At 56.8% G+C, this 27,232-nt stretch overlaps 1 protein-coding gene across 2 annotated transcripts in view; it reads right to left on the minus strand.

Annotated features, from left to right (window-relative positions):
• Positions 1-1,674: 1,674 nt before the first annotated feature.
• The window catches only part of POC1A (POC1 centriolar protein A), a 76,684-nt gene continuing 51,126 nt past the window's right edge, over positions 1,675-27,232 (minus strand). Inside the window, exons 10-11 of one of the 2 annotated variants that reach the window (XM_079934302.1) lie at positions 22,728-22,871; positions 1,675-2,333 (exon numbers count right to left, since the gene is read on the minus strand). In XM_079934302.1, the coding sequence (XP_079790428.1) occupies positions 2,310-2,333; positions 22,728-22,871 (168 nt within the window). In that variant the 3' untranslated portion in view covers positions 1,675-2,309. Of the gene's footprint in view, positions 2,338-22,727; positions 22,872-27,232 lie in introns of both variants that reach the window. The other variant, XM_079934301.1, reaches the window with a different exon arrangement.

Genomic DNA, 27,232 nt, shown 5'->3' on the forward strand with positions numbered 1-27,232 from the left:
CCGTCAAGGCAGGTGTGAGTGGCAGGAAACCCCTCAGGAGGGCTTGGCCCGGGCCACTCGTGCAAAGCCCTCCCAGAAGCCCATGGCCACGGCTCTGGCCCGCCTCCATCTGGGAGGGTCCAGGTCGGACTGTCCCAGGACATGACAATACTGTCCTACCAGACAAGGGTTGTGCTGTGTGTGGGGGTGGTGGTGAGTACCCCTCTCCAGACTGTTTACATCTGACAATGGTGATGGGACTTCCAGGGGAAAACAGTACACCACTACCTCCCAGCCCACTTCCCAAATCCCTAGCAGACCCTCAAAAATCCTCATTTTCTCCCACAGAGAAAGGGAGATTTCAGAGAAAAATTCGAAACTTGATCCTGGTGTAAACCGAAGACACGATGGGTGGCAACCCTTGCCTGGCCTGTGAGCAGAGCTGCTACACAATGCCTTGGAGACCCTGCTCCTGTCCTGTTGCACCATCTGTGTCTTTGGAGAGGATCTCGCCTGGCCTGGCCGCTCGGATCACCACAGCCCCAACACCTGGGAGCTCCAGCTCCACTGGCTGCAACATGGCAGCCAATGTCTCATCAGTGGCAGGGCAGCCAGCATGGGAGGGGATGACAAGCCTGGCCCCACAAGCTGTGTCCCCTCTGAGCAAGCTGACTTAGCATTGCCCAGACTCCCTAAAAGCCTCCAGGGACGGGGAGCCCATGACCTCCCGAGACAGCCAAGGGTCTTACCTGCCAATTTAGACCAGCAGGACTTCCAGGCTCTTCTACACACTAGCAGGGCCACGTGGGAAGACTGCAGCAGGTTCCTGGGGGCCTCCAAAGCGTCCTGAGCCTGCAGCCTCTTCCCACATCGTCCTAGAGGGACTGATAGGGGCGGGGAGCCACGGGCCTCTGTTAAGTACCTACCTCATCGCCACCTGGTGGGGTGGTTACCACCACCACCTGACACAAGAACCTGAGGCTCAGAGAGGTTATGTCACCACGTTGAGGTCACACGGCTCGACCAAAGGCAGAGCCTGAGGCCTAACTGCAGACTACAGCTCTCTCCCCATCCAGGTGGAAGAGGCAGCTCCTCCAGGCTTGTCGTTCATCGGTACTCAACATAGGCTGCCTCTTGTCAGCCCAAGCTCTTAGGTGTTCAGACTCTGCTCCCACCTGGAAGCTGCAGAGGCTGGGAACCTCATTAGCTGCTTGGTACTGACAGCTCCCGGGAAGATCTAACACCGCCCTCCCCCCAGGCCCCAGGGCAGGGCAGGTGTGTTGGAGGGTAAATACCTCTCTGGCTGGCTGGGCCCCAAGAAGCTGAATGCATAAGGCATGGACGACACCCAGACATATGGGAAACACTTGCCTGGCTTTCCTGCAAGGATGCAGGGGAAGCTGACTATGGAACCCTCACGAGCAAGAGGAAAGGCAGGTGCCTGAGGCCTCCAGGTCTCAGATGAAGCAGCCAGCCAGGCCAGCCAGAGGGACAGGGTATAGGCAGGGGCTCTGGCTGTCCTTGCTCCTGAAGACCCCGAATGGCTGCAAACAGGGTGTGCTGGGCTTCAGAGGTGATCCTGGCAGGGGCCCTCCCAAGAAGCCATTTTCATTCTCCCTTTATAGGTCCTGGGGATGGGGGGACTAGGTCTCACTCAGAACAAGCCATTTCACTGACGAGCTCCATCAAGTCCGTTTTAATGTTCAGTTTCCTCTGCCCTCATGCATGCAGAGGAGGAAGCCATCAGGCCCCAGTGAACATGTGTGGGGCAGAAATCAAGGCCACTGCAAAGCCACCCCCCTCTCCAGAGTGCTTGGTCCTGGGTAAATCAGACACAGATGGGCCCACTTTGGGCCTTTTGTCAGATTTATAGGAAACTCCTGGCTCATCCAACCAATGAGTAGTCCATTTCTACGCTGGGAAAGGTCGGTGGGGGAAGCCAGTCATACGGTAGAAAGGTTCGTAAGGGAAAAGTGGACCCCGCTTAGGACTCCAAGGTAGCAAACATTTTCAAGTGGCTCCTTCACATTAAACTAAACGTGGTCATCTGTGGGTATGTGGGGCCTCCCACAGCCAAGTGGAGAGTCTCCAGGTGCGGACAGCTTGGGTGGAGGGCAGAGGTGCAGGACCCCTGGGGCTCTGGGATGGATGTGATTCCCAGAGCTGAATCCCCTCTATTTATTTACCCAAGTTCCCTAGTACAAATCCCCGGCCTGTCACCCCCCAAATCGACCGAGCTCTTGATTCTTGCTCCCCTGATCATGGTGGTGTTCTCTGCATGATTAGCTGCTGGTTCTCCAGACACTGCTTCAGCTTGTCTTCTGTCAGTGTCAACCGCTGCTCCAGGATGGAGACTGTCTGCAAAATAAACGGTCAAGCTCAGAGGATGGAGGGGCCATCGGGCTGCCCTGGGGATGCCCTCAGGCAGTCCTGCTCAGCTGTCTCAGCCCGCTGAACAAATGCCAGCTCTTCCCACCCAGGGCTCCTTCCTGGCGCCTTGTCTCTGGTCTTCATGTCCACTCCTGCTGGTTCGGGATGGTTGTTCTCTGATGTTTGTTGGGCAGCGGGAAGGACATAGTGAGGGAAAGTAGGCAGCAGGTCCCATAGTCCTCGATCATTGCCCAGGACAGCCAAGGGTGAGGAATCCCCAGCCCCGGTGGTCTGGCATTTAGATTGGAGTTCCAGAGCAGAACCACTTGCTCATGTGGGCCAGGCTCTGTCCATAACCAACCAGAGACCGTCAAGCATCTCCATTCCAAAGGTGAGAAAACTGCAACCACAAAAGAAGGCGCCCCACCTGGGTCCTGCCCACACCTCAGGCCCTTTATCTCTACACCTGGAGGGGCTTCCCAGGCCCTTGAGCCCAGGAGGGCCTCTGCCTGTCCGAGTCCACTGAGGACCATTGCAGGAATGTGCTGTTTGGGGGTTAGGCCCTAATTCCCCGGTTTTGAGCCCATTTTCTCCTCTGTAATGGGAAGGATAATGCCAAGCTCACAGCAGTCCCGGAGACTGAGAGGTGACAGCATGGTGCCCATGTTGTCCACCATGACAATGCCTGTCATGTTGACTTCCAGAGGCAGAGCCTTTGCTCCCTGGCCTCTCCTGCATACCCAGCATGACGGCTGGCCTGTGAACCTGGCTTCCAGACAAGGCTGCAGAAAGCTGCCCCCTTCCTCTGGCTTTGGACAGAGTGTTGACAGAGGGGCAGTGGTGTCCAGGCCCACACCAGGCCCTGGGCAAGTCCACTGTGAATGAAGCAGGCTTGGTTCCTGTGCCATGCAGCCTACCGGCATCAGAAAGGGGTCAGATTAAGAAACAAAACTTTCTATTAATTTTACTCATTTGTGGGCTTTCCCAAGAGGTTTTGCCACCTTCCCTGAGGCTCCATGGAGGCTCTGGGCCTTGGTCCAGTAGAAAGGAAACTTTCCTTTCACATATTTAATAAAACATTGAAACATTCTGGGAGGGAGTTTCCCCTCTAAGACTGCTATAAATTTTTGCAGCATCCCGCATGGATGTCAGCCGCTCATGGAGGCTGCTCCTCCTGGCGGCTGGCCCCTTCTAGATGAGTTGGCCGGGCTGCAAAGGCTCTGAGCCCTGGGGCACAGGACAGAGCCTGAAAAGTTACTGCCTGTGGAATATGAACTGCACCCTGAGAGGTAGAGCTGAGCTGAAAGAGACGGTCAGATTCCCCTCTGCTGGCCGGTCAGCCATGGAGGGGGTCTGTAGCTCATAAAAGTGGCGGCGGAAACAGCCCCCGGCTGGCCCAGAGCAGCATTCCTGGAAGTTTCCACTGGCTGCTGCAAAACTCACACTGAGCCAAGCTCCAAAATCATTCCTCATCCAGACTTTTTCCGATGGCTCTGGACTCCAGGCCCCAGTGGGGGAGCCAGCCAGCTTTTCCTCTTCTGCCCAGCACCATCCCCCTCCCAACACACACACACACACACACACACACACACACTTAAAAATTTTTTTTTCTTCACAGGGACAGAATTTCCAAATGTGGAGGCAGCGGGTGCTGGGCCAATGTCAATACCAGGGGTGCCACGCATTTCACGAGGCCTCTACTTAGTTCCATGGGGGGCCCATACTTCAGCTCGGTAGAAATATGGCATTAAATCTGATGATGTTAAATTTCTTTGAACAGAAAAGCATCGCTTATTTCACCTCCAGCCCCCTGAATGGAGGGAGGGTGTTGGGGGTCCTTCCTTTGGGAGCTATGAGGGGATGCTTCATAGCACGTTAGAGACAAACAGGCTGAAAAAAAGTCCACCCTTCTCAAACCTGCAGCTTCTCCCCTTTCCCAGGCAAGCTTCTGGAAGAGTCACGTCATCTCTGTGTTTGGTGTCCACTTTCCCTACTCCCTGCGCCCCCAGCCTACTCTGCCAAGATGCTCAGTGGCGGCCACCATCCAGAGATTAAGTCCACCCAGCTCTTCCCCGTCACATATGATCCCGTCCAAACCCCTTTTGAGCTGGAAGGATGGGCCAGGAAGAGGAGGACGGACACACTGGATTTCTGTGCATCAGAACACAGTCTCTGCTTCACAAATTTGTCTTAATAATCCCATTCCACTAAAGCATGGGACCTCATTTTCATGGGAAACGGTTATCCCTCCTGATAAAGTGAAGCCTGGAAACCCTGATCTCCGATTTGCTGATATGCCTTCCCTCCACCAGGAAAGGGCTTCCCCACTGATGAAAAGGCTCCGATCGGGGAAGCCAAGTAGCAGAGGTCAGACACGCTCAGGGCTGGCAATGCACACAGCGAGAGGGCAGGCAGGCCGGCCACCTGCAGGGAGTCAGCCAGGCCACCACAGCGCGCGCCACGGCCACCGTGCTTCCCCAGCTGCTGGGGCCCCGTGCGAGGAGGGAGCAGCATCGCTAGCAGGGACCGATTCCAGGCCATGTCATGTGGCTGTGTTTGCAGCGTGACCTTTACCTGTTGGTTCAGAGCAATATCCCCACAACCAAGTGTCAGGGGCACAGCAAGCCTCCATGAGTATGTGCTGCCTCAGCACCCAGAGGGCAGAGCAGAGCCCGCAGCCGTACCCTCCAGAGGCTCGGGGCCACGCCAAGCAGGCTGCTCGTGGCTCACCCCACCTCGTACTCTGGCCCAGCCCTGGGAATTCTCGTCCTGCTACATGGTGCCCATGCTCCCCAGGCCCGGAGACAAGGCCCGCCTGCCCTGGAAGGTGAGGAGAAGCACTGGAAAGGCAGACACCTCTGCAGTCCCTCTAAGTCCACACTCCCAGCCCAGTCACCTTGCTTTCCTTTTATTCAAGGGTGAATGACCTGGTCCCAGCCTCTCACAGAGTCCCCAAGGAGTTGAAAGCTGGGTGTGGTGGCAGGTGTCAAAAAAGGAAATGGCCCTGCCTGACATGGGTGTCCGTGGGCCTCTGACTTAACTTTAAGTAGGGCGAAGGGAAACTGGAGAAGGGGCTGAGGAGTCTAGGGTTCTGGCTGCTGGGCAGACCTGTCTGGGCAACGCGTCTGGGAAAGACGGCCATTAGCCGAAACTCCTTCATTCTGGGGTCCAAACTCTTCCACAGAGAGGGCCCTCCTGTCTGTTGACCTTGGAGAAACCAGGCAGCTCATGCCCTCTCCCTGGCCCTGTGCCATCCAGACACGAGGTCCCCTTTGTAATTGGGTGTGAAGCCCAGACTCGAGGGAAGACCCAGGACTGGGTTCTGGGGGGCCATCCTGATTCCTGACACACTCTGCTCCAGGGGCTGCTCGACAGCTGACACTCACGGAGTGCTCACAGTATGCCAGGCATTCTATTCCATACAATGACCCCTCAGGGTGGGAGCCTGTATCACCCCCATTTTTTCCGATGAGGAAACCAAGGCACCAACCAAGTGATACTAACTTGCCAGAAGTCACACAGCATATAAATGACAAACCTGGACTGTGAACCCTGGTGGCCTGGCTTCAGAGTGCTGGCTAAGGCACCGGGAACTGTGCACCTTTGCTCTGTCCCCATCCACCACATATAAGGAGAGGCCTAAGCTACTCCTCCCCCCGCCGCCCCTGCCCCCACCGCTCGCTCTGGCATCACCTGAGGGCTACTGGCCCTGTGACCCAGCAGACCTGCTTGTCCCCCACCCTATGGTCAAGCTCAAGCAGCCTGAGAACATGCTCCTGGACCTCTGTGCTCACGCAGCGGCAGCCACCTTCTGTCCTGTCCAAGCCACTTGGTCTGGTGGCTCTGGATTAAATGAGCAGGAGCGGATGGAAGGGCCATCCCTCAGGGTCACCCAGCAGCGCCCTCACACCATCAGGCCACCCTCCAAGGCAGTTCCCAGGCCTCAGACACCTCCAATACCCGTGAAGTAGAGTCTCTTATCTGGCTAAACATTTAGGTTTGGAATTATCACAGAAGTCACAGCTATGAAAAGGCAATATTATAGGGTTAAAAGGGACATACCGACAAGAACCTTTTAATAGATATGCAATGAGAAACGACCCTAACACCTTAATTTCAGATGCCTTCTCTCACTGGGGCGTTTATGCTGCTACAGCGTAAGAGATCAGCCCCCAGACATGCTCTGGTACTCGCCCTGGTCACTGCTGGCGCCCCACACCTCCCAAGACTGGGCTTAACTTCAAACAAGGCACCTCCCTCCCTGAATGGGAGCAACAGGAAGCAGAATTCAGACTCCACGCCTGGACACTGTTACCCCTCGCCCAACACTGTCTGCCTCCCAGGGTCATGGCCTTCACCTGCAAGCCACGCGGGAGCCCCTTGGGGCAAGGTCATAGGGGATCCATAATTGTCACCTTCAAAGTCACACCTGTCTGAGGGTCAGGTGGGGGCTTGTTTCAGAACCACCTTCTCCTGCTGTTACCAGCGATTTCCAGGAAGCCACAGCCCTTTCTCATGGAAAATCGTTTCCTTAGAAACACTCCCTTCGCTGTTGAATGAATTCTGTTGTTTCTCTAGACCAAGGGTTGGCACACTCAGCCTGCTGTCTGTTCTTGTAAATAAGGTTTTATTGCTGTGCCCATTTGCTTACATATTGTCTGTGGCTGCTTCCTGGCTACAGTGGCAGGTTGAGTAGTTGTGACAGACTCTTATGGCCCCCAGAGCCTAGAATATTTACCATTAAGAAAAAGTTTGCCAACCTTGGCCCTAGACTCTTCACTCACTCAGATCCTCCCCAGGCACCACGCCGTACTGGCCTGTGCCAGGCCCGGGGTGACAATGGCCCAGAGCAGACAGACTCAGCTGGGCCCGCAGGGTGCGCAGCAGGTTGAAGAGGCAAGCGCTAAGCAGCTGCGCAGACCAGCGGGGTGCGCTGGGAAAATGGAAGGCGCTGCTTGGTCAGAGCCAGGGGAGGTGGCCCTAGGAAGGGAGTGAGCTAAGACTGAGGAGGAGCTCACCAGGAGAGAGGGGCAGGAAGGCCCCGAGGTGGGAGGGAAGGCAACGAGCAGGAGAGGGGCCTCAGAGGAGGCAGGAGATGGGGCCGGGCCCTGCAGGCCATGCCTGGCGGCCTCATCTTCAGCCGCAGAGCAGCAGGAAGGTGCTGGGGGTTCAAGGCCAAGCGGGGATGAGACCCCTCTGACTGCTCCATGGGGATGGCCCGGGGCGTGGCTGTGTGGCTGTGACTAGGCATGATGGAGGCAAGAGAGAATGAGAGGGAATGATGGTGGCTTGGACTGGGGGAGAGGGCTAAGGAGGAAAGTGGACAAAATCAGAGATATCCATGAGGTATGAACCACCACCATCTGGTGGTGAGTCAGATGGGGGACAAGAGAGAACACGCTCCTGAGGCCGAGAACACAGGCTGAGGATGGGCCCCGCAGGAGAGGCCAGGGATGGGCACCACACTGGACAGGCAGAGGCCCCTCTGAGAGGGATGGGAGGGTCAGGCAGGCATGAGGCGGTGTCAGAAAAAGCCTGGTTATTCTGGATTTCTCAGATCATCCTCATTAATAGGGGGAGAGGGAGCTGGGGGGAGACTGGGAGAGGGAGAGGGCAGTGAATCCACAAGCCCCTGGATACTGGAGAGGAGAATCCAGTGTGGGTGAACTGGGGGCTCCGGCCAGGGCTCATCAGGACCATGTCAGTGATGCTGCTGAAACCCCCTGGAAAGCAGCCTGGTCCCTCAATGGGCACTGATGGAGGGACGGCCCAACCCAGGGACCCAATAGGGAGGAGGACGCTGGAGGCATTGGGGAACAAACCCAAGAGCATGGAAGAGGCCAGCTCGGGCTAGGGGGCGGGGTTCCCAGCATGACTCGCCACTGGAGCTCTCCGAGGAAAATCCCCCTGGGAGAGGCTCAGCAAGGTCATCTCATTCAGATCCTGACTTTCCTGCCGAGTGGGGAGAAGACATTGTGATCTGTCTCCTATTGGGGCAACACTAACAGGGCGAGAGGCTTCTCTCGCTCACAGTTCAACAGTGTAAGACGTTTTATGAAACATCCTGAAGGGCCTTCTGAGTGGTGTAAAAATAACCAATTTTAAAGTGACAGGCTTTTATTTTTAGTCCCCTCTGAATTGTAGTGCTGCTCAGAGAAGTTGCACCAAAATGCCTGTCCTCAGCGATAAGCCTGGTACCTGGGGCCCCCAACTCCAAGTGGGAGGGAACACAGCACTGGGGACATTTTGACAGAGCCACAGGTCCAAACTTCGCTGTCTCAGATGCCTTTTCTCTACTGGCATCGAGTCATCAGGTGTCTGCACCCCACGGGGCCCAACGTGGCCTGCGTGGGACAGAGCCTGGGTTTGTGTATCTCCACTGGTCTCCGAGGTGGCCAAGGGGAGAGCCTCCACCCCTGAGTCCTGTGACGGGGCCTCACGCATCTGTGATGCTCGGAAAAGGCAAAGTGGGTACGCGGGGCCTCCGCCTGACTCTACAGCCGCAAGGGGCCAGGCCGCGATACTCCCGTGGGCTCCACGCGGGTCCAGGGAAGAGTTCTGCGGGCAATGCACGGAGGCGGCGGGAGTCCAGGGCTCCCCGGGAGAATAAATCCCCCACCCTCGGAAGGGGTGGAACAGAGCAGAAGGTGGGCGATGCAAGTTGCCCACAGCCTTGTGGAGCAGCGCACAGTTCTTTCAGGCCCACATGCTCTCCCTGGGCTCTGTGGGCCCTTCCTTTGCCCCCGCTTTCTCCTGTTGACCGCCCACTTCCCAGGCCCCCACTTCCTCACGGTGTGTCCTCCCCTTCTTTCAGCCCTGCCAACCTCTTTTTTCTCCTCAGCCTGGTTTCTTCTTGAGGTGGGCTTGTCCTCCATTTTTCCTCAGCTCTTTCCCCCCCAGTACTCATTTCTGTCTCCTTTTCATCCCCTTTTCACTTTGTGTTTAGGGAGAAGGCAAAGAGAAAGCAGCAGGATGTGTCGGTCTGGCCCACAGGGACTGAGCTCCGCGTGGAGTCCAGGCCCCTGACTCGGCTCACGTGCTCTGGGGCCGGCAAACCTGGGAAAGAGGGTTCCAACCCTGACAGGAGGCCCAGAAGGCCTCTGTGAGGAGATAGCACAGGACAGGCCAAAGAAAGTGTGTTCCAAGCACAAGGTGCAAAGGCCCTGAGACAGAGAAGAACACAGCACACTCTTGGCACTGTCAGGAGGCCAGTGTGGTTGGTTTGGAGTGATTGAACAGGGAAGAGAGTACAGCGGTCACAAGGAAGATGTAGGAGGGGTCCCAGGGCCCTTACCCAAAAAGGGACAGGAATGGGACGCCTCCACTCCCTAGCACTGCCTCACCAGATTCACAAATCTGAGCAGGGACAGCCAGGGAGGATGGTGCTCCTGCATGCCCGTGGCCACTTTTCCAAGCACTGGATCCAGAGTGGACTCTGGGAGAAGGGGCTCAGCCTGGGAACGGATCATGGCTACCTAGTTTCACAACAGGTGGTGAAACCACAGAGGGTGAACTGGCACTTCAGAAACGGACCAAAGCGCACCCCCGGAGCCAGGTCCCTTCCAGCAGCTGTTCCTCCTTCCAGAGCCACTGCTGCCGCCACCTTTATTGAAGGTCTCTTGCACATACTGGTGTGCAAATGTAGCAGGAAAACTGGAGCCATAACTTCTACAAAGCTCTGAGGGGCCACAGAACCCTCACGAGCCCTCCTGACATCATCATCCACTCTCACACTTGTCAGGTGCCCATCACATGCAGCAACGAGAGACTCTGGCTCTGAGGGGCTTCCAGGCACTGATGGGATGCAGTACCAGTCCTATCTGGGCGGGCTTTTGGCAAAGCTGCCACGACTGATAGTGAAAAACATTTTGGAGGAAGGGAAAAGAATGAGGGTGACCAGCCAGCCGTTCTCTCCACATTTCTCAGCTCTTGGGCTAGTTCCTTATGAAATGCTGCCACGTGTGCAGGCCTCACTCACTCCAGGCCTTCCCACCACACTCCCCAACGCTGTCCAGCTCTGCAGGCAACCCTTCTTCCCAGCAGACCCCACTCCCCCAGCCAGGGCACTTCCATGGCCACTTCCTGCTCTAAGCAGAGCCCCACAGGGTGCATGGGGCCCCTCTTAGGTGAGTGGTATTGGTTTCTATGGTTGAAAGGCCCTCCTGGGCCTCCCTGGAACATGGAAGACAGGTTGCACAGAGGTGAACAGGGTGGCTGGGCCAGAAACAAACTGACGATGGAAGCAGAGAGCTGACATCCAGTCACGTGCCCCCTCTAGCACTCTGCCTTGTGGCAAGGGGGAACTAAAACTGCTCTGGGATGGCAGTCTCAGGAAGCCAGGAGACTGGGACCTCAGTGTCCGAATGGGGCAAAAGGGGCAGTGGGGCAAGAGGGCGGAAACGGTTGGGGGTAGGAGTGCCACACAAGCATACACCTGCTACAGCGTGGGGAGAAGGTCAGGCTGAAAGAAGGGACGCATGTAGGGCAGAGGCAGCACCTGGGAGAAGGCCGGGGGAGGGCAGTGGGAATGGTGAGCATGGAAGGGCACTGGAGCGGGTCGGGGAGGCCGCAGGAAGGGCTGACGAGGGTGCAGGGAATGTCCAAGCCCCCTCTGGCTGCTGTGTCAGGCTGGGCGCGGTAGTCGCATCACAGCTCTGCCCAAGGAGTCTCCTCGCCTGACCCAGGACCCCAGGGCCCCCAATATACAGTGAGTGCTGAGGACCCCAGGCACGTCCCACTTGGTGACTGCCTCTTCTCAGTCCCCATCCTTTTGCCTCAGCTTCCTGGTGACTCCTCACCTCCTTGCCCTCCACGCTGCTTCTGCTATATTCCTTTTCTGTTCAAGACCTCAGGAAGAAAGGCCAGACTCCTGGATGTGGCATTCACATGGCACTCAAGGCCTGCGTTTCCCGTCACTACTGCTCTCCCTGCCCAAAGCCCACCTACTCGAAGCCCCACTCTGGCCCTGCTCCCCCAAGAAGTCCCCCTCATCCCCCCCTTCCCACCCCCCAGTGCTCGGGTCCCTGCCCTCCTCCTCTCTCACCTGGTTGTGACACAGGTGTGGGCCTTAGAAAATGCTGTCAGAGTGACTCCTGGTCCCCACCTTTGTCCCAGGTGGTAAGAGCACAGGCTCTGGAGCTGTACTGCCTGGGCTCAAATCTGAACTTGATCACTAACTTGCTGAGTGGTCTTGGGCAAGTTACCTGACCAGGGGTTCAGATTCCTCATCTGTGCAATGCACCTCTTGTAGAGCCATCGTAATAGGGTTGGCGAAAAAAAAAGTGCGTTCGGGTTTTTCCATAACATCTTATGGAAAAACCCAAACGAACTGTTTGGCCAACCCAACACTTTATTAATAGCTACTATTTACATGGCACATGCTCTGGGCAGGGATGCACCGTGGGCAACATGGCTCCCCCAGCTCACAGGGGCCATGGCTAAGCTCTGGGCTGTTTGAGGGGGCGGCCCTAGGCACAGGTGGGGCTTGATGAGGCTCCAAAGAAGGTGGCCTGTGGTCAGGCCTCGGAGGGCCTGAGCCATCAGGGCACGTGGTGGTCTGGCTGCTTCTTCAAGTTCTCCTGTGACGGAAAGTTCCTTTTAATCATTTCCAGGCTTATGGTTGATTCTGGCTCCTCCAGGCGGTCTCCCCAGAGGGGCTGGGGCACCCCAGCCCCCTTCCCCCAACACAGGAGTCAGATTCCTGGGGGGTAGGGGGTCCCAGGTGCCCTGGGTCTCAGGGCGAGGGCACAGTCACCCAGCCATGCCACTGGGGGGCACTTGTGCCAGGCTGTGGGAAACATCCAGGGGCTGGCCATTGGCTCAACGCCCCTGTCTCGACAGTGCCGCACAGAATGTCTAACTTTCCTATGGTTTCACTGCAAAGATGGAACAGTGTGGAATTAATCTCCCTTGTAGAAGGGTTTTGACTTCACTCAGATTCTAAAGATCTAAAACAGATGCAACAAAAGGGGAATCTCTTTACTGTGGGGTCTTGTGAGCTATCAAAACAAAGTGGGGCTGCTGGGCTCAGCGCCTGCCTGGCTCTGCCTTGTCTCCTGGCAGCTCTGGCTCTGGCTCTCGGTGTTCGTGCACGTGTGTGTACACACACGCAGGGCCCTGGCTTGCTGATGGTGCCCTGGCCAGCCCGTTGCCACATGTCAGGGGTGAATGGGGGCCGGAGGGGCCAGCCCATCTCCCTGGGGTTGCTGGTCTGGACCCAGCTCTTCCTACCACCAAAGGCTCTGCCTCTCAGCCCCAGCCTCGGCCCAGCGCCTGAAGGTCTGTGGTACAGGGGCCTTCGAGTCAGAGTTGTGAACGCTGGCCCTCGAGCGACCTGCTGACAGCCATCAGAGTGCCAGCCCCACGAGGACAGGGGTTTCTGTCTATTCTCGCTCACCACTGTCTTCCTGCTCCCAGGCCCAGCTGCTGGCACATCACATGTGCACAATGAGTGCTGGATGGACACAAGCCAGACCCTGAGTGCCATGGGAATGCAGAGGAGGCCGGTCCTGCACCAGCCAGTCCAGGTTCCCCGGGCCTGGGGCAGCCCTACTCTGGGGATGAGCCTGGCTGGCTGGTGAGGAACATTCCCCCCAGCTTGGGCCTTGGGCCTGGTGGGCTTGAGGGGCTGGCAGAGGAGGGAGTGGAGGGTGGGCAGGCTGGAGCCCGAAGGGCCACCGCCAGATGGCCTTGGGAGGGAGGAAGCCTCCTGGCCTCAGCAGGAAGTAGGGGTGCGCAAAGTGGGGTAGGAATCCAGGAAGCAGCCCAGTTCCTCCCCTCCCCACCTCATGCCGATTTGATGAGGACTAAAAGTTTCGGGGCCTAAACTTCAGAGGGGGAGGAGTGGAGATTCCCGCTCATGCTGACGTCTGACATGTTAACTTGTCCAGCATCACACACAGCTGATGCACAGAAAAACAAGTTTCTACAGAAATTCCTTGCAACCTCTCTGGGCTCAGTAACTGTCTTTTTAACCACCTCTCGTCACCCCCCAGTCTGCTGCCAACAACACAAATGAGCTTTTGTCCCTTGAGCCCAGAGGTCCATGTTTCTGCTTCACATTGTCTCAGGGATATAGGATTTCTTGGGCGTTTCTGCATCCCCCAGCCCCCACCTCTAACGAGGATTAGCTCTCTTCGGGAAGTGCATGGGACACTATTTTCTATTGGTGGATTAGCTATGACATTAAGGAATCTTGGCTAATTTACTTTCCTTATGGCTTTATAGCAACTCCTTTTAAATAAATGCAGGCTTTTCCATATTACTGCTTACCCCCAAAGGAGAAGCTATTAAAAGTGGGGCCACTCACCAACATCCATTAAAACCGGATGCTGCAGGGCCCCGTGGGGTGCTACCCACACCAGGAGGAAGACCTGAGCCACAGCCCCCGCCACACCGACCCTGGCCTGGGTTCAAGCTCATCTCTCTGCCAGCCATGGGCACGCCACCAGGGAAGGCAAGTGTCTGACAGGGACAGGCCCCAAGGTGCAGGATGCCAGTCACTGCTCAGCTGTACTCTGGCTCCAGGGTAAGTCCAAACAGGGCTGACAGCGGGGCATGAACCTTGGCCTTGACCACCTTCAGTATCCCCTTTCTTCAGATGCTCACTTTTTTAGCAATCCATATAAAATAGTTAATTTGCCAGCACCCGATAAAACACAACCATCACAAGTCAGAGACTGCTTGGTAGCTTGTTGGAGGCCCGGAAAAACTCAGTGCAGCCTGGCAAGTCAGACTGTGGCCCCTGTCCAACAGTCCCACCTCAGGGACGAAGGCTCACAGGCTCCCCCTGCCCTGCGGAGTGCCTGCTGAGCCACAGTGGGAGACCCAGCCTCTCATCTTGGCTGGTTTTCTGGAGCTACCACCTAGGCCCAGATCAGAATGGGGGGAACAGAATCGCTCCCCCAAATGCCACGCTCTGCTGAGTTCAAAGCTCCTTTCCGTTTTTTCTCCTCCCACAGAGCTGAGGCTACCGTGGGTACAGTGAGGGTCTGTACCAACAGTCCAGGCCCAGAAAGGGCCCTCTGCAGAGCGGGCGGAGGGAAATGGCAGGCCCGACTGCAGTCTTTCCCGACCCAGCTCTCACGGCGCTTCATGCAGAAGGGCGCCAAGTGGCCATGGGGCAGCTGGGGCTTGGTTAATCTCAGAGCCATGTAGGCCCGTTTGAGGCTGCCTGTCACAACCAGAAGACTCGTAGGCCCCTTCTTGTGGCCTGTGCTCGACCCTTCTTTGGAGGGCCCTTGGGTCCCCAGAGCAGTGAGAGCAAATCGCCTGGGTCCCCTTCCTCCCTCCTCTCAGAATCATCCAGAGTCAGTCTGAAGGAGATGTCCCTGCATGGGCCTAGCTCTCCTAGATCTCCCGCTCCAGCCTCTGCTCCCCAGCCCCCAGCTCCAGGCCTGCTCTGGGCCTCACAGGGGAAATCTCATAAGACCGTGAATGTTCCCAGGCCCCAGAGGTAACCGCAGCCATCCCGAGCCCATCTGGTGGGCAGGGGCCTTCCATCTGCAGCTTCTTTGGGGAGGGGGTGCTTTTTGCCACGACCGCAGACAGGATAGAATACGGAGCTGCCATCCAGCCCCTCACGCAATAATAAACACAAGCTCGCCCCGTCTTTGACTGCTGCCAGCACACTGGCCCTGACTTGGTACTCCCCATGCCTCTGCATTTGCAAAGCCAGAGAAGCCTCTGGATAAACTGTCAAAATGAGCAACAGGGCTGGGGAAGGGCCAGGGCCCAGCCCCTCTGCAACTGGCTAGAGTCAGACCCCAAGTGTCTAACAGAGTGTCTTCAGTCCCTTGTCCCCAGGAAGCAGGCTCTTAACAGAGGAAAAACAAGTCTCCAAACCCCAAGTGGCAGGAGGTCCGGCTGTCCTGAAGTCGACTCTGGCCCAAGGGCAGCCCTTAAATATCCAGGAAGAGGAGGCTGGCTAAACCCACTTGGGATTATACATTATACACGGTCAAGGCTAAGTGGCAAGATAGGCTGCTGTGGAGGGAGGGCCCGCTCTTGCGGAAACCAGCAACAATCACCCCTGCGGTCCTGCCTGGGTGTGTGAGCGCCGTTGGGAGGGCTGCACACACCTCACAAAAGAGGATTACTTGCGGAGGGCGGGGAGGTGCTTTCACTGCACACCATCCCGACAAGTTCCATCTGGGCACACCTGGGAGTATCCGCCCCCAGGGAAAATGGCAGAACTGCTCTAAAGCCTGGAGTCTCTTTCCACAAACAACAGCTGGTCCGTCCGGGAAAGAGGGACCCCGAGAGCCCCTGAGAATGGTCAGGCAGCTCGGCCCACACCGGGCCTGCCCAGTATTCCCACCTTCCCTGTGTGGGATGCCTCACCCGAGCAGCCCATCAGATAGGAAACCGCCAGGAACTTGGGGGGCTGGGGCAGGGCGTCTTGAAGCAATGGGTCACTCTATCCAACTCCCCAAAGCAAACAGGCCAAAATCCTTATCCTTGTTGAGTTTGGTCAGCAGCGCTGCAACAACCTGGACCTTTAAACCACAGGGCTGGGTGGCCTGCCCGCGGCTGCTTCCCACGGCGCACATGTTCCGGTCCCCGAGCCCATCGGCCCCCAGTGAGTCACAGGAACCTGAATGTGTGACATCACAGCCTTGCTGTGGCCAGCCTCAAGCACAGCTGCCATGAGAAAACACAGTTGGAGCAGGAATTTCATGGCTTGGTATTTTTAAAAAGCAGCAAGACGTGAAATCGGAGTCAAAAATAACTTTGCTGTGGGCTTCTGAGGCGAAACCACCGGCCGCCTGCCGGGCCCAGGCCCCGCACTGCAGCCTCCCTAGCTCCCGGGTACCGCCCACATTGCCGTGCCACGCCCCACGCCCACACCCTCGCCCTCGAGGAAGACCCAGGGCCCCTGCAACTTCCAGACACCACCCAACCTCTGTCACTCAGGAGCTGGTGAAGGAAGTGAAGGGAGCCAAGGCAGGAGGTGAGCTCCCAGGGGACTCTGGCTGTGAAAACAGCCTCTCCCTGCTCACTGGTGACCGTCCCAGCACCTGCGAGAGGGACCCTAAATCACTTGGCAGAACCCCCAGAAGAACACCAGGGGAAAGGTCAGGGCCTCTGAATGCCCATCACCAAGCAGGCAGGACTGGCAGGGGTCCACTGGGGAGCCCCTCCTCTTGGAGTGGCCACAAGGGGAGGGGCCCGGCCAGGGGTGGAGGGGAGGGGCGACTCATGGAAAGAAGGCCCTAAGAGCAGTCCCGGCCCCACCTGAGACGCTGACCTCTGCTGCCCACCCCAGAGGGCAGACAGATGGGCAGGGCCTCAAGTTTCCCCTCAGTGGAGGAGGAAACCATGGCTTTCTCAGGAAGAGGCAAGGCTGTGCCAGAGCATCTGCGGCTTCTAACTCCTGGTCTGAGCTTTGCTCTGACTCCTGCAGGCCTCTGGGATTGAGCCATCTATCTCAGGAAGAGAAGACTGGGACAGTGGAAGACTGGAAGACTGGACAGAAGACTGGGTCCAGCAGGACAGTGACCAGGGTGGCGGCAGGACAGGTGTGTGTTCTCCCCAGATGGGGAGGGGAGAAGGTGGGGCCCAGGACAGGCTCCCGAGAGGAAGGGGGGGGCACACACACGGCTCTCCCAGCACCCATACTTGTGACCTCAGCCCTAGCTGCTTTTGAGAATTCCCATAAGGGGTTTTGAAAACCAAAAAGTCACCCAAAGAAAAACCTAAATCCCATCGTTAGGAAATCTATTTCCCCCACAACCATTACGGTAACTCAATTCAGAGGATGGCTGTCACAAGATATATATATATACATCTTTGAAGAGCTTCAATCCTGGCCCCAATGCCTGGGTCTGGGTTCAAGGACCGCATCTAATGGGCCCCACGACCCACCCCTGATTTTCAACAGTCCCCAGGCACCCAGTCCCTCTCGTCACCTCCTGGGCCCTCCTCCTGGGCCTTCCTGGACGTTGAGAAAGACCTCCTCTTTGTCTCCCTCTCATCCTAATGCCTAGTCAGACCACTAGATCTCACTGGCAGCTCAAAAGCATTCATGGGACTCCAGCAGTTACAGACATGCGTGGAATGTCCACTCCTGTGTCACCTGACCACACTGGTGTTTTCCCACACTGACCCTTGGAGAACATCGACCTAGCACACCCAGGTAATCCAGAGCTTCACCATAGTGCTCAGAGGACACGAGCAGGCTTGGCTGTCCTCACTTTACATGCGAGGAAGCTGAGGCTCTGGGGAGCAACATTACCTGCCCAAGGTCACCCAGGTGATGAGCAGTGGAGTTGGCCCTCAAGACCAGGAGGGCAAGTACGCCCAGGTTAATGGGCAGTGGCTCACTGGGCTGAGCAGAGCAGCCCTGACACCCAAGCGAGGTACCTCTGTTCCCCACAGCTGATAGGGACGTGTAAGGCCAGACACACCCTGGTTGCCCAGGACACAGGGTCCAGCTGGGATCAGTGTACCGAGGAGCTCAGTGAGGCCCCAAACAGCAATCTCACAGGGGCAAGGGGGGGTTCCCCCACACAAAGAAGGGCCAGGGCAAGGCGGTGTGCTCTCTGGCTGGTGACCTCAGGGGCCGGGCCTGCTGGACTCTGTGATCACAGAGGGCTGAGCAAGAGCTTCTGGCCTTAACTTTCAGAAAGGTCAAGTTTGGTTTGCAGATAAACTTCTCAATGAAGCCATACCTAACTACACAGTTAGCAAGGGAATGGTTACACAATGGTTAGCAAGGGAAGCTGGGGAAGCTCTGACCTACAGCAGGTCGAGCTCAGGATCACCTGGCATCCTGGAGAAGCCCCAGGCTGAGTGGACCCCAGAGCTGGTCCAGGCACAAGCCGTATCTAGGCACAACACCCTATCTGCACCGGGCATGAGGTGACCTGTGAGCACCAGGCAGGAGGATAACACAGGGCTGCAGAGGAAAGCCCTTGGAAAGTTGCAGGCCTCAGATAAACATCAGGAGGAAAATTATGATGAGGAAGTGATCCCCACACTCTGAGGACTTCCCATCTAAAACAACACTGTGGGGAGACCCGACAGCCCGGGGCAGCCCAAAGAGTGAACCTGTCCGGGCATGAGATGCACGAAGGGCTGTGTACCTTGCAAGGTCATCCCATCCTATCTCCCTGAATAAATACACTTTTGAAAAACAATGTATGCACTTTACTAAAAAGGTATTCCTAAAAAAATAAAACCACACAACCCCAATTCAGGAGTTAAAGGGCTGGATTCAGATGCCGCACATGTCCCTGGGGCAGTCTGCTTTCCATGGGGGCTAAAGGAAGCGCCTCACTCCCTCGGGAGCCCAGCGGCATCGCAGGGGCTGACTGCTGTGCTGTCCTGCCCGTTTCCTCACCCGCTTCCTCCCTCCTGCCGTGAACCTGAGCCAGGGTGGCTGCAGAACTCACCTCCTGGGGGGAGGGCCCTGACAGCTCCACCCCCGGCCCAGGTCCCAACCTCTCTGTGTCCCTGTCCCTACTCCATGACAGACCCTCAGTGTGGGTCTGGCCCGACTCTGCCCTGCTCAGTGGCCGCACCAGGAGTGCAAACGCCTACGCTGCTTCTTCTGTTAGCCCAGGCCAAAGGACTCGTGGCCCTCTCCACCTGGCCCACGGGACTCCCGTCTGGCACACTCTGCCCAGTTGTCTCCCACGGTCCTGGTTGCCTGCTCCTCCTAGGAGGCCTGGCTCTGACATCAGCAGATTCAGTCCTGGGCCCTCCTAAGGGTGGGATTGGGTCTCGCTCAGGGCCCCACACACAGAAAAGGCTCAGTGAACGCGTGTGCACAGAGGGAACCCTCCACACCTGCTGTGAGGGCGGGGGAATGGCTCTCCTGGGCAGGGAGGCAGGGGGAACTGGGGAGCTGTTTCTGGTGCCGTCGTGAGGATCCCCCTGCACCCATGCCAGCCAGGCCCTGAAGAGTGACAAGGTCAGCAGCAGGAGCAGCACTGAACACGTCAGCAGCACATGGCATTGCTGGGCACCGTTCAAAGAGCTTCACACAGGCTGACACATCCCATCTACACAAGAGGCCCGTAAAGTGGATGCAATTATCAGCTCTGTGTCCCGGATCTGGAAACTGAGGCACGAAGAGGTTAAGTGACTTGCCCAAGGTCACTGAGCTAGAAGTGGAAAAGCCAGGACTTGCACCCAAACAAGCTCTGAGCCACATTTTCCCCCAGGCCTGCTCAGCCGCCTGACCTCTGGGCCTCTGGTTTGCACAGAGCGGCTACGGACGAGGACTGAGGCCGGGTCCTTAGCCTTCAGATGGGTGACAAATGGGCCACACACCTTCAGAGAGGGTTCGATCATTGGGCCGCATCCAGCCTGCTGAGCGGGAAGGCAGGCTCTGAGGACAGTGAACCTCCAGAGCGGAGCGCCTTCTGTCACTTGGGACGGCAGGCTCTGTGACTTGCTCAGTAAACATCCTGGCCACTGCCCACTGCAGCCCTGGGCTTCTTCCCTGAAGGATGTTCTTCAGGACGGAGGCCCACAGGACCTAGAAGGCAGTGTCCCTCTCGGAGGCTGCTTAGAAATAGACTTTCTTGTGGGGGAGGGAAGGGGCAGTGATGGGGCGGGACAGAGGAGAACAGCATGATTCAGACAGAGAACTCTGAAGTAGGTGTCAGTGTCGGGGTGGCCGCGACACCTCTGCTCCTCCAGAGCACAGGCGCACGCCAGGAGGGTGAGGAGCGCCGCTGAGGGGAAAGCATCTGAGGCCAACACCCACAGGCCAAGTAGGCGCAGAGCCCCAGCTGAGCTACCCGCATGGGGTGGACAGCGGTGGTCACCCGGCTCTAGGCCTCAGGGGAGCCTCCAGAGAGGGGGCTGCCCGCAGCCAGGCTGGTCCCAACGGGAGGGGCAGCTTTGGCTGGAGCTAAACACCTCAGCTAGGGCCCCAACTCCAGGGGGGGACGTGGGCCTGGAAAACAACTGGCGACCAAGCCCGAGGTAGTACGCAAATTCGTGCAGACACCTCCCCATGCCATTTTGAAAACAGGTTGCACTCTAAGGTCTCAACTGGGAGCTTCATCTGTGGAACCCAAGTTGCCTCAAAATATGTTGACTCCATCAGGAACACGCCACACTTTGTGGCCTTCAGGAATGCAAAGCGGGCGACTGGTTGATGGGCTTGGCCACTGGTGGGGGGGCAGTGCTGTCTGGATTTGCAAAGGGGCTGAGCGGTGTGACCCCGGCCACAGGCCAAGGTTTCACTTATTCCCTGTGATGCCAGTTTCTTACAAAGTTACTACCAGACTCCTGACTGCTAACACATAACAAAAACCTTCCATGTACGCCCTTAACACACAGTGACAGGAAATGTTTCTAGTGTTATACTCCTCTGGATCCAATGAGGCTATTTTTAACTACCTTCTCAGACTTAATTTCCAATTTTATCCTATAAAGTTCTAATTCATTCCACCTCCCCTGAACTCTCACTTGACGAGGCTGTGAAGAACATGAGGCAGGCTTGGCAGTTTCTGACGGCTCTGAGGTGGGAGAAGTTTTCTACGTCTTTGCTCATCTCCCTCTCTCAGCACACGCCTCCTCCTCCAGGCCTAAGAGGCTCTCGGCAATGTCTGTATGATGTGCGCATAGTCCCACCATCCCCTAGTCACCGATGCCTGACCTTTCCCCTCAAATGTCCTTCCTTCAGTGGGTCCAGTGTGTGCAGTACCAGCTGGGATGCTGTGACACGCCGTGGACCATGGGACACAAAGTTGAGGAGGTTTTCGCACCTAGCCTCAGATCCAGAGGTAGGGAAGGGACGCCACGCCACTTCAGCTCCATCTCCGTCAGAGACCCAAGGGTCCTCGGCCTCCCTCTTGCATTCCCCCTCTAGCCGTGAGCCAGCACAGACGGGGGGGTCTGCACCCAGAGCCCAGGAGGGAAGGGGCCTGAGGACCTTTAAGTCCTGCCTCGGCCCAGCTGCCACCACCACCTACATGCCCCATGTCAGCTGTGCTGGGCTCTGCTGGTTGCCTGGATGTGCCCATGGCCCCTCCAGACCTGCAGGCAGGCTGTTCCCTCTGCAGGACCGCTCTTCCACCCCAGCAGAAGACGCCCCATTGGGCATGCCCGCAGTGCTGGCTGCCACCTCTCGTCAGGGCGCTTTGCTCTCACTGGAATTGCTGCAATGCAAGTCTGTGTTATGAGCTGCCAGATGCACTTATGCTCCTGGTGGTGATGGGGCCACATTGATCTCCCTGATGAGGGGGGTCAGTGCCACAGCTAACATCTACTGAGCAGCTATCTAGGGCCAGGCACAGGTCAAACACTTCCTGCAGATTCATCTCCTTTAATGCTGACCACAAACATGGCAGGCTCCTCACAGATAAACACACCAGGGCTTGGAGAGCCGAAGGGATGTCTCCAAGGTCGCTCAGAGGATAAGAAGCAGTACAAGCTCGAACCCAGAGCCTGGGCTCTCGGATGCCTTGACTCACTGCACGCAGTTCCCTGGCACGTCCCTGGAGTGCCCACCCAGCGAAGAGTCAAATGAACGGATAGCGTTTCTTTCAAAGCTCTGTTGTGGCCCAGGCCAGCACTGGGTGGGCACTCCCTGGCAGGATTCAGTGTTGGTGATTTTGGGGTCCAGTGGCTTGGCCAGGGATCGGATGGCTCTGAAAGCCAGGAGCCCAGGGCAGGCACTTCTATTTCATTAATTTGGGCTGGAAAATAGGTACATTATAATTATATTTTTTAAAAACCCAGCAACCGGAGGTCGTGGTGCTGAGAGCTTGGTGCGGGAACAGGCATCAGGAAGAGCGGGGGACCCGGGTAGGCCGGGCTCGGGAGCCAGTTGCAGCTCCCAGCCCTGCCGGGAGACGCAGGTACCGCGGGGGAGAGCTGGGGGCGCAGTGCAGGCAGCTGTGTCAATCGTTTCCCCTCCAGGAACTTGCCGGTGTCTAGGGACGGTGGGTTGTTCAGCTGCACTGGGCCTGCTGGGGTCGCCGCCTGGGAGCCAGGAGGCAAGGAGCTCGCGGCTCCGAGCGGGCCTCGACCTGGCCTGGCGCAGTTAATGACAGCAGGAATGGGGAGGCCCAGGGAGCTGGGCACCCGATCCACGGCCACAGCCGTGAGCGATGTCGCCTTGGCTCTTTAATGTGCCGCCCGCATCCCCTCGGTCCTTACCTAGTTCTTTCTCCCTCTGTGCATCCTGAACCCGTTAAAAGTGACCCCTGAGAATACTGGATGGTATTGAGGAATTATCGTTAACCTTGTTGGGTGTGATGACGGTGATGTGGTTAAGGAGAGAAAAAAAAAAAAAGACGAAATACTAAAAGTTTTGACAGATTAAAACAAACAAACCAGCACTCGCTGGCCAACTTCAAATGGTCCAAATGCCAGGCCAAGTGCAGACGATGGGGTGAATTCACGTCACGGCCTACCTGGGTGAGGACGTCCAGCTGGCCTACAATGTGCTCCAGCGTGCTGGTCAGTGTCTGGGGAATGCTGACGGGCTCTTGGGGCTGGCTCTGCATCGACTCCTGACTCCTGCCCCTGTCTGGTGGGACGGGGGAATCCACTTCTGGCTAAAGACAATGAAAGGAAAGAGAACCCCTTAGTCTTGAGTCAGTGCTTGAGGAAACACCGAGAGGAAGAGCTCCTTGAAGGATCAAGTGGAAAACCACCAGCAAACTCAAGAAGACGAGTTCCAAATGTTGGTGAGCAATGGCGGTGTGGCGGGACTCCCACATCCGGGCTTGCGCGCTCCCGTCCAACCCCCCTTTCTGAGCAGAGGCCATGAGTGAGGAGCGGAATCAAAACACCTGGCAGTCCGGGCTGCAGGGGCCTGGGAGGGATGTGCAGGTGGGCTCTTGGAGGCCCTCAGAGAGGTCGGGGGCTGCCAGCTCTTCACACGGCATGCCCTCCACCAGGCCTGTTAGAGTGCGGGACCCCTGAAGCCCAGCCTGGCTCTGAAGTCACCCTTCCTCCTGGTTAGCTCAAGGCAATTCCCAACCCCGGGAATGGGGATGGCCCAGAACCAGCGGGAGGTTCCAACTCTGCCCTGGCCAGATCCCCTGGGAAAACAGATTCTACGTGAACGTCCTGGCCTGATGGCTGGCGGGAGTCAGAATCCACAGGACAGGCACCCCGGGCTGCTTCAGACAAGACTCCAGGAACATGAGGGACTTGGTGTTTCTGCCTAAGATCCTCAGTTCCCAAATGCAGAAGCCATCCTCCTCCTCCTCCACCACCACTGAGGGCAAGTGATTTCCTAAGGGGGCTCATTCCAGTCCAATGCGTGTCCCCCAAAAGTCAGGCACTGCTCTGCACACAGACAAAGGCTTCTCCTGACCCCAGAAGCATCGTGCATGTGTTCAGCAGGGCAGAATGCTGGGAGCCTCCCAAGGACACGGTGGGCAGATGCTCAGGAACCTACAGTTCCTCTGTGGGCTCGCCCCCTGTGGGAATGACACGCTCAGTGAGGCCGACACTCTCGGCCAGCCCCCAAACCCCAGTAACCCATAAATGCAGCCACACTTGGGGCTCAGTGTTTTCAACCACAGCCTCACTGATGGACATTCCAAATGTTACCACATCATTCCCTGGCTTTGCCAGTCATCCAGGGCTCTCTACCGGCACTGGGAGAAAATTCAACCCCCTGGACGGGGCATCCTGCTCCTGCCTGCCTCCTTCCGCAGCTCCGCTCCCACCTCAGTGCTCCCGTGCCCAGCTCCCAGGGCCCCTCATCTACCCTTTCTTCCCCCTGCTCCGAGTATCCTGTCCTCCACTCACCTTGCAACCCCCCATGCCCCATCAGAAGCTCCTCTGTGCTCCGCACCTGGGCCTGCCCCATCCCTGCCCTGTTCCTCCAGCCACTGCGTCTCCAGGGCCAGGACACATGAGTGGGATGAATCAATGCCACACCACCCACAGGGCCTGCCACCTGCCCATGTGCCTGTGTCCCCTATTCCTGTCTTCTGCCTGCACTCATCGCTCCTCTCCCTTCTAAACCCAGGGCATCACTAGGCTCAAAGCTTGTCAACTCCCCATACACCACAGAGCCAGGGTACTCCACCCAGCACTCCTCCACCCCTCAATGCCACAGCCACTAAAGAATACTGGCTATGACTGGGGCTCACCTAGGATGCCTCACACCTGCCACTGGCAGCCGGCTTGCATCTCCTCTGAGTTGGCCCATCTTTTGGATAAATCCAGTGGCCTAGCCCCAGGAAGATGCTCTGCCCTGGACATGTTCACCTGGGCAGGCCTCAGAGTCCTTGAGAAGAATCAGCCCGGAAGAGGATTCCCAACCATCACAGAAGGGCAGTTTAGCACGTGGACCCCACCTGCACATTTTCCTTTATTAGGAAAGTGTTCTAATCTCATAGATAACAAACTCTCAAGTGCATGTCGATTTGAACTTGGAAAAATGCAGGCCCTGGTGGTTAAAGAGAAATTGAATTTGAGACACAAGCCTGAGGAGGATTCTTGAAAGCAGGAGCAGGGCCATGTCCACATGCCCACCGTCGGCCTGTCTGCTTGCGGCACTGTGGCCATTTTGTAAGACCTCGGCCCACCGGGGCTAGGCTCTTCCAGTCCTCCAGGAATCGATACACTTCAGCTCTCAAAGCCCATCCCAAAAGGAAATGTTCCAGAAGCCCTGACTGGCCTTCACCTCACCGCAGCGGCCCCCAGACCCAGGCAGTGCTGTCGGGAGACAAAGCAGAGTGCAGCGGGGAAGAGCAGTGACTCAGACAGGCCGTGGTCGATATCTGAGCTCTACCACTGACCATCTAGGCGGCCCTGGGCAAGAGGTTTAATTCCTCTGGGCCTCCACTTCCTCATCTTCTATAAAGTGGGGGTGATGACTGGGCCTGCCCTTCCAAGGGCTGGGCTGTGAGAGGCACTTATCTGCAAATCACCCACAGGCCTTTCTTGAGAAGCCAGTGCCTACTGCTTCCAAAGGACCCCCTTCCAGACATGCACGCTCTTCCTCTGGACACTGAGTCCCCCTGGCTCCCTCAGGAAAGGGCACCAGAGGGAGGGTGGGAACCTGGCAGCCCTCTGTCCTGACAGCCAGATGGGCACTGCCTGCTGCCTGGGAAGGAGGGGATGGAAATTCTGAGTGATTCTGCAGAGTGGCCCAGAAATGGACAGTGCCGAGCCGAGTCTCTGGAAGCAGGGGTGGGGGGGGTGAGCGCCGCTGATTTTACCAACAGAAACCCTCCTTCTGAGCCCAAGCCCAGCCAGCTCCAAGAGTACTGAGGACCGCAGCCACATGCCCAAGCCAGGGAGGTGGCCTCTGGAAGAGAGGGCTGCAGGAACCTGAGGCTCAGACAGCAAGTGACTGTCAGAAGGTACCCAGCCTCCAGCCTTGCTCACCAGTCCAGGGTTCTGTCTGCCCTGGGCTATTCCTCCAGCCACAGCATTCGCTCCTGCTCTTACCTTCACCAGGACACAGCCCTTCTCTGCAACCTTGTCCGCTCTTACCAGAAGACATTACAGCACTTGAAACACCGCACGTAAAGATGGCTATCGCTGTGATTTACTTGCCACCCATGTGCCAGCATTTTATACGTCACTTCATTTACTCCCTACAATGACCCCTCACAGCAGGCATTACTAACCTTAATTTTCAGATGGGGAAGCAGGCTCAGGGAGGTTAAATCACTTGGTCTAATACAGGAAATGACGGCTGGGATCTGAACCCAAAGTACAGGCATTTCCTGACAGGAAGCAGCCTCTGACAGGTGACATGGCCTGCGGATTTGCTTCCACACCCCCAGCTCCTCTCTTCCATCCTTGTGGAGGCTCCTGGCTCCTGGCTCTAACACTTTTTGCGTCATTCCCCCACCCCACCTGCCCTGGAATGCCTGCCTGGCACAGAGCTGAACACAGAGCAGGCCCTCCACACACACTCGATGCCTCAAAGAGCCAAGCCCATCCTGGTGACACTCCTGTGAAATGAAACCTCCCCAAAGCAAAGGGCCAGCAGTCCCGCCCCACACACCATCGCAGGCACTCACCTGCACTCCAGCACTCTGCAGATGTGGCATTTCCCGAGAGCTCAGCAGATAAGCGATAAAGCAAGAGATAAGAAGATGATGCGCAAGAGCAGGAAGAGACGCACTGCGAGGGCTGTGACGGGATAACAGGAGCAGTGTTTAAGGGGAGAAATCCTATCAGTGCTTTGTCTGTTCCACATCCAAGAGTACTAGGGGCCCTGCCTGGTGGTCCTCGTTAGTTCTCTCACAAGTAAGATTACAACATTAACCCAAACACACATACCTAGAAAGTCACACCAAGTGGACAACTTTCACTTGTACCAAATATAAACATCTTAACATCAAAAGAAAAAAAAAATGATCAAACTCAGAATAGATGAATCTGTTTAACTTCGTGGCAATCTCATTTGGGGTCTGTAGGTGTCCCACCCTGGTGTGGGATCCCGGGCTCCCACAGTAGTTTAATCTACTTGCCTCAGTTTCTGTTGCTGCCAGCTTGTCATACGCCACCATGAGCTCAGCACTGCGCACAGTAGGAATTGCGTAAATATCTGTGGTTGCTTTCAGCCACTCAAACACATGGGTAACCAACACATACATTTTCATTAAAAAACAAAACAGCAGGACTTCCCTGGTGGCCGCAGTGGTTAAGAATCCGCCTGCCAATGCAGGGGACACGGGTTCAAGCCCTGGTCTGGGAAGATCCCACATGCCACGGAGCAACTAAGCCCGCGAGCCACAACTACTGAAGCCCGCGTGCCTAGAGCCCGTGCTCTGCAACAAGAGAAGCCACCGCGATGTGAAGCCCACACACTGCAACGAAGAGTAGCCCCTGCTAGCCGCAACTAGAGAAAGCCCGTGTGCAGCAACAAAGACCCAATGCAGCAATAATAAAATATAAAATGAATAAATAAATCTTAAAAAAAAATTAAAAAAACAAC

This window comes from Stenella coeruleoalba (genome assembly GCF_951394435.1).
Source record: "Stenella coeruleoalba genome assembly, chromosome: 10".
Lineage (NCBI taxonomy): Eukaryota > Metazoa > Chordata > Mammalia > Artiodactyla > Delphinidae > Stenella > Stenella coeruleoalba.